Source organism: Chelonoidis abingdonii, chromosome 7, assembly GCF_003597395.2.
Source record: "Chelonoidis abingdonii isolate Lonesome George chromosome 7, CheloAbing_2.0, whole genome shotgun sequence".
Taxonomy (NCBI): domain Eukaryota; kingdom Metazoa; phylum Chordata; order Testudines; family Testudinidae; genus Chelonoidis; species Chelonoidis abingdonii.
In genome coordinates this window covers 33754002-33766275 of record NC_133775.1, presented here as the reverse complement: position 1 = coordinate 33766275, position 12274 = coordinate 33754002, and the positions used below count along the sequence as shown (strand labels likewise).

Here is a 12274-nt window from a genome sequence, read left to right as displayed (position 1 = left end):
CTGCTTCCGGAAGCCATTTGAGATATGCACTGCTTGGAGCCTGCACCCCCTGCCCCAGCCCTGATACCCCTCCTCCTCTCCAGACCCCTCAATCCCAGCCCGGAGCACCCTCCTGCATCCCAGACCTCTCACCCCCAGCCCCATGCCACAGCCCGCATCCCCTCCCGCACCCCAACCCCAATTTTGTGAACATTCATGGCCCGCCATACAATTTCTATTCTCCAATGTGGCCCTCAGGCCAAAATGTTTGCCTACCTCTGCGCTAGATGTTCGAACAATAGCATTTTACCTGGATAGAACAAAGTCTTTTCACAAATCCCTGAGACTCTTCATCTCGACAACAGAATGATCCGAGGGATCAGCTATGTCTATGCAGAGACTATCTAAGTGGATCTCAAGCTGCATTCGCTTACGTTATCAAAAAAATAAGGGAGCCACCAAAAGAGATCAGATCCCATTCTACTCACTCAATGGCAGCATCCATAGTTTTCCTGAACAACGTACCAATCGCAGATATCTGCAAAGCTACTACTTGGGCCTCAGAACATACATTCTTTAAACACTACGCAGTTACACAACACTCATGAGCTAATGCCATGCTAGGCCTAATGGTCCTTTCCTCCACCATGTATATAACTCCAAAGTCCCCCCAACCATAGGGGCCACTGTTCTACAAACACCTGAAGTGGAACACCCACAGGGACAGCACTCGAAGAAGAAGAGAGAGTTACTCACCTTGTGCAGTAACTGAGGTTCTTTGAGGTGTGTCCCTGTGTGGTGCTCCACTATCCACCCTCCTCCCCTCTATTTTGGAGTTCAATACAAGGACTCTGGTAGAGAAGGAACTGAAGGGGTCGGGCTGTGCACATGCTGGATGAGCTTCCAATGGCCGCAAGACAGCTTCTGTGCATGCACGTCCCAACCAAGCACTGCTACCAAAAATCTCCATCAACAGCTCCGGGACGCACTTGACACCTGAAGTGGAACACTCACAGGGATACACATCTTGAAGAACCTCAGTTACTGCACAAGGTGAATAACCCTCTCTTTTTATGATTTAAGTAGTTCATAAATTTGGCTTAGTAATTTTAAACGTGAAAGGACTTAATTACAAAATAATATCATTCACTTAGCCTCATATATTCATAACAGTCATTGCAATTAACTGTATATTAAAGGAATATTATGTTCAACTACAGAATATAGTTACTTGTTTTTGATCAACTGGCCGCGCTTGTGAGGCCTTACTCAGCTTGATGACATTTTTCTGATTTGAATGTAATTTGATAACTCCTGAACATTTTATCTGATCAATTCTGAATTTTCAGGGCATATTATAGGCATCCATGGCAGAACCTCTCTAATTGTCTATAGATCAAAGAACTGGTTGGTAGCAGCCATTAAAATATTCCCCTTATTTTAGTTCTGCCAATCCTCCTAATACAGTAAGTCCCCACTTAATGTCCTCTCGCTTAACATTGTTTTGATCTTACATCCCTGCTCAATTACAGAACATGCTCCATTTAAAGTTGTGCAATGCTTTGCTATAACATCATTTGGCTGCCTGCTTTGTCCACAGCTGGCAGCCCTCCTATCATCTCCCCTACGCCTCCCCTCCCCCAGCACCTCCTGCCTGCCGTCAGACCCCGCAGATCAGCACCTTCTCCCTCCTCCCCATGCCTCCTCCCCGGCGGTGTGCAGGAGGCAGGGGAGGGACTGGAAGTCTGTGTACCATGTCCTCGCCCCTGCCTCCTAAATGCTGCAAGCCAGCTGATTGCCAAGGGCAGGAGGCAGGGGAGTAAAGGGGGGGGGAGGAGGTGGAGGGGGAAGAAGGGTTACGGGTGGGGGCTTGGGGGAAGGGGTGGTGTGGGCAGGCCGAGGGCTGAGCCCCCCGCCCCTGGTGCTTGCAGAGTAGGGGAAGCTGCCACTGCTGCTGCACAACGTGCTTCTCCTAGCCTACAGCACCTTCAGCCTCCTTGCCTGCCTTGTTGTTTCCAGTGCCAGTAGGCTGTGTCTGTGTGAGGTAAGGTGGGGGCACCTCCCAATTTTTGTACTGTATGGCAAAAAAAAAAGTTCCTCGGAACCTAACCCCCTCCCCCATTTACATTCATTCTTATGGGGAAATTGTATTCGCTTAACATTGTTTCACTTAAAGTCGCATTTTTCAGGAACATAACTACAACGTTAAGTAGGAGTTACTGTACAGTTTTAAAATGTTGGCACTCTGAAAGAGAAAGAAAAGGAGAATAAGAATGTTGGGGTGGCGGAGGGAAATGGGGAGGCATGGGAGAAGGAATGGAGTGGTGATACATGCAAAATCCCTGGCATGGGGGAGGGGTAAAATGAGGGAACCTGGAATGGGGGATGCACAGAGAGCCACTGGGGTGGGAGAAATGAGGGCACACAGAATCCTTGGTGGGAGGAGAATGGGGGGGGGAATGAGTAATAGGAGACTGAGGGTGCATACAGTGCTCTTAGTGAGAGATGTGGGGCATGAATCTCTGGTAGGGAAGAGAGTCGGGAACACGCGGAGGCCACGGCAAGAAGAAGGGGGATGGAGAGGTTCAGCAAGTCTCTAAAATAGAAGGGGATGGGAGAGTGGCATGCAGGGAGTTTGTGGGGGAGGATGTAGTGATACAAGTCCCTGGTGAATGTAATGATCTTGTTCTACAGAAGCAACAAAATGTGCAACTCCCTAGTATAAAAATAGCAAGCAAGTTTTCCAACATTCATTTTCAGCCACAAAAAGGTAACTATTTTCCTTGATTCAAATAAACTTAATGAGTCTGCTGAGAAACTTTATTTTAATATTTTAAATTAATATGTGCCTAAATAGGGAACTGTGTTCACTTATTTTGTTTTTATAATATCTTTCTCCATAAAAGTAGTTTGAAACTCAGAATTCTATTGTAGTGGTCTTTTTACTGGTATTGGCATTAATAGATACACAAATTATAAAAAGACTACAGGAATGTCTTTAAAATTTTTGTAACAGCAAAATTAATACAACTTTATAATGAGCCTCTCTTTGCTAATAGTTGCACATTGACAATGGTCTATTTGTACAGCAGTAATTTGAGTCTAGAGACTGGCATTTCTGTGTTTGTGTCGACAGTACGTCACTACCTCATAGTTACAGGTGTATGGCATCCCTTTAATAGATATTTCAATGGCAGCTAGGCATAGAAAAAGACATTCTTTATTCTTTTGCCATTATTTAAAGTTAAGTTCTCATCTCATACAAAATATCTAATCTTTAGAAAAAAACATGTCATACCAGCAGTCATTCACTGGTACATATATCAATTGAATAATCCCTCCTATGTAATTTTTTTCCTTCACAGTTCTGTCTGAATGAATGAATAGGTATATATTGAATAGCTTCATTATATTTACTGCTTTCTAATTCTTTCCTAGATTCTTTACACAGATAGGAATTTTGTGATTTGTGCTCCGACTGGTTCTGGAAAAACTGTAATGTTCGAACTAGCTATTACAAGGTTACTAATGGAAGTGCCGATGCCCTGGTTAAATATTAAAATTGTCTATAGTGAGTATTATGCTAATTTTAAACAATTTAATTATTAGCTAGTAGCAATGATAGAAAATTATTTCAACTTTTACATTTTGTTATGTACACTTATTGGTTACCTTTAATAAGCTTGAACTTAAATATGTGATGACAACTAAGTGAGGCCTACTTCATAAAACGTATATATTGTATCAGGGTGGTTGTTGTAATCATGTGTTTGTATTACCATGACAACTATTTATTATTATTATTATTTATCTTTGTATTGCATAAGTGAGATTGGGAACCGTTTATTAGGCTCTGCTTGTACAGTAAAAGACTGTCACTGCCTGGAAGAGCTTATAGCCTGAACAGAGAGAGGCTGTGAAGAAACAGAGGCACTGGGAATGCTTTGCTCAGTGCTGCAACCAGGAATAGAATCAAGGTCTTCTGAATCCTAGTCCATTGGTCTGTCCACTAGACCATGACACGACCTTCCCATTAACCATTTCTTCTTTCCTAATCTACAGGACAAAGCAGGCAAGGTTAAGAGTTATTTGCATTGATCTAATTATAACAAAAATAAAATGTAATTAGTATATTTGAAGGTAATGATATCTCTTGATCTGTCATTCTGTTTTTCTTTTTGGAGAAAGAAATTTTTTATCTTCATGTAGATCAAATGAGACTGGTGACTTTTTCCCCTACCCTTGATTTGTCCACTTTGTAAAGCCACATGCAGTTTGGCACAATTCAACATATTTGGTAGTCTTATGTTAAATGGTCAACTTTGTATTTACAAAGGTTATTAGCTTAGTTGGGTGAGGTAGTATCTTCAGATCTAAGAGCTCTGTGTAAGCGTGAAAGCTGCCTCTGTCACCAACAGAAGATGGTCCAATAAAAGATATTATCTCGCCCACCTTCTTTTTCTAATATCTTGGGACCAACAAAGCTGCGACAACACTGCAAACCACAAATTTAGTACTTTTTTAGACGTGTATTACAGTTCCTTACTGACAGTAGATGGAGTCAGATCACTTGAAGTTTAGAGTTATGATATTGTTCCTTATCAGAGGACCTTTTCTTTTCCCAGTCAGTGCAGAGTGGATTTAAACTGTGGAGAAGGGAGTTCTCTGCTGGTGGAGATAGTTCTACAGTGTTCTGCACCGGGGCATAAAGAGAGAGAGTGAACATGTCGGGCATAAGATCTGTGAGGGAGTTGTTCCCCTCTACTTTAACTGAGGATGCCACTGGGTCTGGGTGGCTGAAGACTAGGGGACCACTGGTGGCTCCTTATCTCCCCCATTTTCTCCCACCTAGACTTGGGAAGGATGGAGAAACTGCCCCTCAAAATTGTTACTGATAACCCAAGATTTTCCTGGATTTATTTGCTTGTGGCTTAACAAGAATTTGGTGGTAGTGATTTCCTTGCAATGCAGACAACTGACATGCTGACCACTGAATCAGTTGGTCCTGCCAGTTGTGGTTGCTTTTTTCCAACTGGACTCTGACTACCTAGCCTAGAATGCAGTTGCAACAGGACAAACTTTATTACTCCTGCTTCAATGTCATTGATAGATCACTTATTTTACTGGTTAAAGGTCCTGAGGCACAGCATTTTCTATATGAGCTACCCATCCCGAAAGGATTGTATCTGTTGCTACTTGTATGTCAGTGTGGGAAATCAGAGACATTTCGTTTTTTGATATTTTAGAAATGAGCCACCACCTAGGGACGATATGATTTGTGTTGGCATCCTCAGGAAAAATGTCAGTGTTGCAGAAGACTCATTATATGAATCTGTGCCTGATGATTACTTCAGGCTTGCTTCCCTACACGCCCATGATTACAAATAGCTCTGTACGGAGTCTAGATGGGGTCCTACAGGAGACTGACTCTAACTTTGCAGTTTGTGGATCATGTTTTCTATTATGAAGACTCTTCCTATGTGTGTATTCAAGAGTGCCGCAGAAAAATCAAGCTCTAATTTGGAGTGAGGTTGTCCTTTGTATATTAATCTATTATGTGGCTGCTAGGAGTGCTTTTCCTGTGTTTTCTTGTGTTTGTGTGAGTCTCGCTCTGTCAGCTGGGTTTTTATTCTCCTGTGGGAGTCAGAAAACAGCAGAGGATTATGAGAGGGCACTAGGCATTTTGGTATAAAGAGATGTGTTCCAGAGGGATGTTCAAGTCTTTTGTCTCACTTTGTGGGCAGGAAAGAACTATAGTCCAGAGATCAGAACTGGTCTAGACAGAAGAGAGTTGTGCCATCGTTAACTCAGTGGGTACATTTTAATATACATGTTAACTAAGATGTCCTGGTTTTAGCTTTGCTCAAGAATTTTTCCCCTAAAACTCAGGCATTTAGCAGCTTAAGCAATACATTTGACGTTTTGTTTTAAAATCCTTTACTTTTCTCAGCATAATCTCTCAATTTTGTATTATTTTTAGTGGCTCCAATAAAAGCTCTGTGCAGTCAGCGTTTTGATGATTGGAAAGATAAATTTGGACCTATAGGGCTCAGCTGTAAAGAATTGACAGGAGATACAGTGATGGATGATTTATTTGAAATACAACATGCTCACATTATTATGACCACACCAGTAGGTTTCATATGTAACTTGCTATTTGTTGATCTTTTTTCTAAACCAAAAATCTGAAGAAAAATGTATTGTAGAAATAATTTGCTGCATGTTGTCTAGCTAATGTAGGTATGCTTCTGGGGCTTCCCCTTGTTTTATAGAGATTGGAAACTTTCAGTATAATTGTAAGGTCGTTTTACTTGCCTGTAAACTGCCATGCATACTTTTAGTACTGTATTTGTCCTGGGGGAATTCTGTGCCACTGCGCATGTGCAAAATTTATGAGTCCCCACAGATTTCTTTGTTTCTCTGCCGAAAAAATGACTTTCTGACAGGGAAGCAAAGGGAAGCCACAAGAGCGGTCATGTGACTCTTTCTGCAGCAGTATGTTTTGGGTGCCCTGGGCCGCCGGCAGAGAGGTAAATCACTGGGGGGCAGGAGGCAGGACTGGAGAAGACCTGGCTGGTGGCTCCTACACTGTGCCGGGCTCAGCTGCTAGTCCGGGCTGGGCTGGGGAGGATGGAACTTCCTCTTCCCTTGCATGGCATCTGAGGCCGGGTCAGACCCACCCCCAGATTTATCCCCTGGCTGCAGGAAGCTCTGCAAACTCCCCCTCCCACTTTCTGCAACCATCAGTTCTCAGCTGCTGGGGCAGGAATCCCTGTACAGGTAGTTGCTCGCCCATCCACCCAACCCGCATGCATCCAGAACCCGTCAGACCCAGACCCTCCCACCAGACCTCAGCCACTGCACTTATAATCCCCCTCCCCCAATTAGCCTCACTCCCCGTGCACTTGGACCACCATGACAAGCTACCTGCACTCAGATCCCCACCCCACTGAGCCACAACCAGTTGCACCTGGGTTCCCGCCCGACTGAGTCCCACTCCCCCAGCATCTGGCCCCCCACTGAGACCCATCCAGACCCCAACCACCTTCACCTGAACCCCCTGCAGAGTCCAATTACTTTGCACTCAAAAATCCCCAGCAAGCCCCGATGAATCCAGATCCCCTCCACACCCAGGTTCCCCACTGAGTTTCCCGCAACTAGATTACCCCACACAGAACCCTCTCAACCCACACCTGGATCTCCCCACACTAAGCCCCTCCACACTTGAATGCTGCCTTGCTGTGCTTGCCTACCCACAACTGGTGCATCTGGCATGGAGGGGCAGGGCCCTGAGGTGTTTCTGGGGCAGGCCTGCTCCTTGCATTGTGTCAAGGTTGGGTGCAGCCTCACCACTGAGTCCGTGTCTGGGTGGGGGGAGCTACACAATGATTTCCAACCTCTGTGCAGCCAGTGGCCTGTGCTCTCCAGTGTCATGCTGGAGTCTCCACGTTTATCTGACAAATAAAATTTGCCAAATTTTAAAATATGCATAGAATTTTAATTTTTTGGTGCAGAATGCCCTCAGGAGTACTATATAAACAATAATTAGTAATGAAATAATAATGTGTCAAATGCAAAATATGTAGCATTAGTTCATCAGAACTTTACAGTTTGTTGTTTTTATCATAAAAATTTGGTCATGTTTAAGGTCTGTATCTGCTACTACTTTTGGAATCTGTTTTCATAATTTCTTCTGCTTCTTCTTCCCCCCACCTCCATCCCCCAAGGAAAAATGGGATAGCATGACTAGAAAATGGAGAGACAACTCTTTAGTCCAACTGGTACGACTGTTCCTCATTGATGAGGTAGTGATTTTTATAGTCTGTTTGTACATGAAGAAGAAGAAAACTTTTAGGAAATATAACAATGTTATATATTTATTTTTAACATATTTGTGGGTTAGAATGCAAAAAGTAAGCAATGTTATTTCACAGATGTCTTTTAATTATTTTAATAGGTACATGTTGTGAAAGATGAAAGCCGTGGTGCAACACTTGAGGTAGTAGTCAGTCGAATGAAGACTATACAGTCTTCTCTTTCACGTATCTCAGAGAATCCTGCCACGCTTACTCCCATGAGATTTGTGGCTGTTTCTGCAACAATCCCAAATGCTGAAGATGTGAGCGTTACAGTTTTTAATTACTTTTTAAAAAATATTTGTTTCTTTGACATCGGTTGTAAAAGCAGAAGTTCTTTAGACTATTCACTTCATTTGAGAATCCTGAGGAACGTCATTTGAGAAACTTATGTACTTATTCCCATAATACAAGAACTAGGGGGTCACCAAATGAAATTAATAGGCAGCAGGTTTAAAACAAAAGGAAGTTCTTCACACAGTGCACAATCAACTTGTGGATCTCCTTACCTGAGGAGATTGTGAAGGCTGGGACTATAACAGCATTTAAAAAAGAACTGGATAAATTCATGGAGGTTAAGTCCATTAATGGCTATTAGACAGGATGGGTAAGGAATGATGTTCCTAGACTGTTTGTTAGAGGGTGGAGATAGATGGCAGGAGAGAGATCACTTGATCATTACCTGTTAGGTTCACTCCCTCTGGGGCACCTGGCATTGGCCACTGTCGGTAGACAGGATACTGGACTAGATGGACCTTTGGTCTGACCTGGTATGGCCATTCTTATGTTCTAAACTTAAATAAAGAAAAGTGAGTAAAGCTGTAAAATCAACTTGACATGAATTTTAAAATAAAGTTGTCATTTCTGGGCTCTCAACTGAATGCTGCTATCTTGATGAACGCAAATACAGCTTCTGGCCCCAACAATATGGAAATATCAACCAAAAATTGATGAAATATTGAAGTTTTTATATTTTTAATTACAATTTTAAGGGTGCTTACACACGTCACAAAAGCCTGTGGACAGATTTTGATTTCAATAGTACCGGTGTAATTTGGAACAGAATTTGGTCTGCTCATTAGTGAAGAAACTATTTTCAAGTGTATTCATTAGTTTAGACATGACAAAAAGGACTTCACATGTAAACTCTCTTTGTCAATGTCATAGGGCATGTGGGAAAGTAAAAATAGTGGCTTCCCAGTTCTTTATTATGTATGTGCTGTAGTTTGAAGAGAAGATGTTTAATAACAGAGGCATTATTTTCAAGCATCATTTTAACTTGCTTCGTTGTTCTTTAAAGATTGCAGAATGGCTTTCAGATGGTATGAGACCTGCTGTATGTCTGAAAATAGATGAAAGTCATCGACCTGTGAAGCTTCGCAAAATAGTTCTTGGATTTCCCTGCAGTAGCAACCAAACAGAATTCAAATTTGACTTAACACTTAACTACAAAATAGCTAGTGTTATACAAACATACTCTGAACAAAAACCAACCCTTGTGGTATAATACATTTTCCTCTTAATGCTTTTGAAATCATGTGGTTTTCTTCTTAGTGCAATTAATACAAAAAAGGTATTTTCTTATTTATAGTTTTGTGCCACAAGAAAAGGAGTGCAGCAGGCTGCTTCAGTTCTTGCAAAAGATGCTAAATTTATTATGACTGTGGAACAGAAACAAAGGTATATGTATATTTTTCGTAGTTGCTAACCATAAAAATGTAGGGCTGGAAGGGAATTTGATAAGTCATCTAGTCCAGTCCTTACACTGTGGCAGGGCTAAGTATTATCTAGACCATCCCTGACAGGTGTTTGTCTAACCTGTTCCTAAAAACCTCCAGAAACAAAGATTCCACACACTCCCTAGATAATTTAGTTCAGTGCTAAACTACCCTTATAGTTTAGCAAGTTTTTCATAATGTCTGTCCTAATTCTCCCTTGCTGCAGTTTAAGCCCATTATTTATTTTCCTGTTCTCTGTGGATATAGAGAACAATATATCACCACCTTCTTCATAATAACCTTTTCCATACACAAAGACTGTTAAGACCCTAGTCGTCTTCTCCAGACTAAACAAACTTTTTTTTTTTTCAATTTGTCCTCATAGGTCATGTTTTCTATATCTTTAATCATTTTTGTTGCTTTACTCTGGACTTTCTCCAATTTGTCCACACCTTAACTGAAGTATGGTGCCCAGAAATGGACAGAGGACTCCAGCTGAGGCCTTATCAGAGCTGAGTAGAGTGGAAAAATTACTGCTTGTCTTGCTCACATGACTCCTGATAGTACATCTGTGACAAAGTGTTTGGCAGCAGCAGCTGTACCAGAATTCTAATTGCTGGATCTCCAATTATATCACCCTGGAGTAAACCTGAGGGGCAAATATTTGCCTAATTGGTAGACTGGAATGGGCTGAGGAGAGCCCCAAAGGCTAATTATCTTAGTCCAGTAGGTAGAAAAGGCACAGGCAGGAAATGCTTAGAGAAGAAAGACACTGGTAGGCTTTTGAGAGCCAGAGCCAGAAGAGATATCAAGGGGAAGATAACTTCTGTCTCCCCTCTTTGGCTCAGTGAGTTAAGAGCTGTATGCTTGTAAATGTAGAGCTGCACACATTTGTAAAGGTTGTAGGGAGAACACTGTATATAAATTGCACAAGTTGTTTGAACAGAATGTCTCTGAGCAGTTTGCATTTATAGAAGAGAAAGGAGCAGGATGCTACCCTTCACAACATCCCAGAATGATGTTTGCTTATTTTTTGCAACAGTATTACATTGTTGACTCACATTTACTTGGTGATCCATTATAGCCCCCAGATCTTTTTCTGCAGTACTCCTTCCTAGGCAGTCATTTCCCATTTTGTATTTGTGCAACTGATTATGCCTTCGTAAGTGGAGTGCTTTGCATTTGTCTTTATTGAATTTCATCCTATTTATTTCAGACTTTTTCTCCAGTTTGTCAAGATTATTCTGAATTCTAATTCAAAGCACTTGCAACCCCTCCCAGTTTGGTATCATCCACAGACTTTGTAAGTGGACTGTCTATGCCATTCTCCAATCCATTTATGAACACACTAATAGAACGGGACTCGGGACAAATCCCTTTAGGACCCCACTCAGTATGCCCTTCCAGGCTTGACTGTGAAGGATTGATAACTACTCTGAGTACAGTTTTCCAACCAGTTGTGCAGGTTGGAAGTAGTCAATTCATCTAGGCTGTAGGTTCCTAGTTTGCTTATGAGAATATCATGTGAGAGAGAGTCAAAAGCCTTACTAAAGTCAAGGTATATCATGTGTTCTGCTTCCCCTCAGCCCCTTTCACAAGGCTTGTTGCCCTATCAAAGGATATTGGATTGGTTTGACATGATTTTTCTTGACACAGCCATGTTGACTCTTACTTACCACCTTATTATCTTTTAGGTGCTTACAAATTGTTTGATTATTTGCTCCATTATATTTCTGTGTACCAAAGTTAAGCTGACTTGTCTATAATTCTGTTTGTCCTTATTCCCCTTTTTATAGATAGGTAATATATTTGACTTTTCCAGCCCTCTGGGATCTCTCCCATCCTCCACTGGTTCTCAAAGATCGCTAATGGTTCAGAAATCTCTTCAGACAGTTCCTTAAGTATACTAGGATGTATTTCATCAGGCCTTGCTAACCTGAAGAGACCTAATTTGTTCAAGGCCTTGTCTACACTGCAAAGTTTTGTTGACACAAGTTATGCCAATGATCAAAAACCACTATAATTACATCCCTTTTGCATGTTCACACAATGCTGCTTCTGTCGGTGGAGCACATCCATAGTTGGTGCTCTAGCATTGACAGTGAGAGCAGTGTGTCATGGATAGCTATCCCACTGTGCTACTTGCCACCTTCTGCAGCTAGATGTTTTGAGAAGGCCAAGTGGATCACAGTCGAAGTTCCCTCTAAGCTGTGTGGCCACACAGCAGGCTATTAAGGGCCGCATGGGCGAGGAGAGGTGCCTCTCACCTGGCCCCAGCCCTGGAGTTGCCATGGCCAGAAAGAGACACCTCTCCCCTGGCCACAGGCTGCTGCAGCAAGAGAGGACTAGGGGGAGTCCTCTCTTCCTGCTACAGCCCTGGGGCAGCCTGCACCCCCAAACCTTTATCCCTGGCCCTACCGCAGAGCCTGCACCCCCAACTGGAGCCCCCTCCCACCCCAACCCTCTGCCCTAACCCTGAGCTCCTTCCCCCACCCTGAACCCCTTATCCCTGGCCCCATTCCAGAGCCCTCACCCCCAGCCAGCGCCCTCACCACCCTACACCCTAACCTTCTGCCCTAGCCCTAAGCCCCTTCCTGCACCCCAAACCCCTCAGCTCCACCCACCACACATCACCTCCATATTGGTGCACATAACAACATTTATTCTGCACATGGATGTAAAAAATTAGAGGGAACATTGTTCACAGTGCGTTATGGGTAT

At 42.6% G+C, this 12274-nt stretch overlaps 1 protein-coding gene across 1 annotated transcript in view; it reads left to right on the top strand.

Annotated features, from left to right (window-relative positions):
* LOC116820512 (putative ATP-dependent DNA helicase HFM1) overlaps positions 1-12274 on the top strand; it is an 83627-nt gene that overhangs the window by 19522 nt on the left and 51831 nt on the right. Inside the window, exons 7-12 of the mRNA XM_075067786.1 lie at positions 3418-3550; positions 5960-6111; positions 7707-7784; positions 7937-8098; positions 9136-9336; positions 9427-9515. Coding sequence (XP_074923887.1) covers positions 3418-3550; positions 5960-6111; positions 7707-7784; positions 7937-8098; positions 9136-9336; positions 9427-9515 — 815 coding nt within the window. The remainder of the gene's footprint in view (positions 1-3417; positions 3551-5959; positions 6112-7706; positions 7785-7936; positions 8099-9135; positions 9337-9426; positions 9516-12274) is intronic.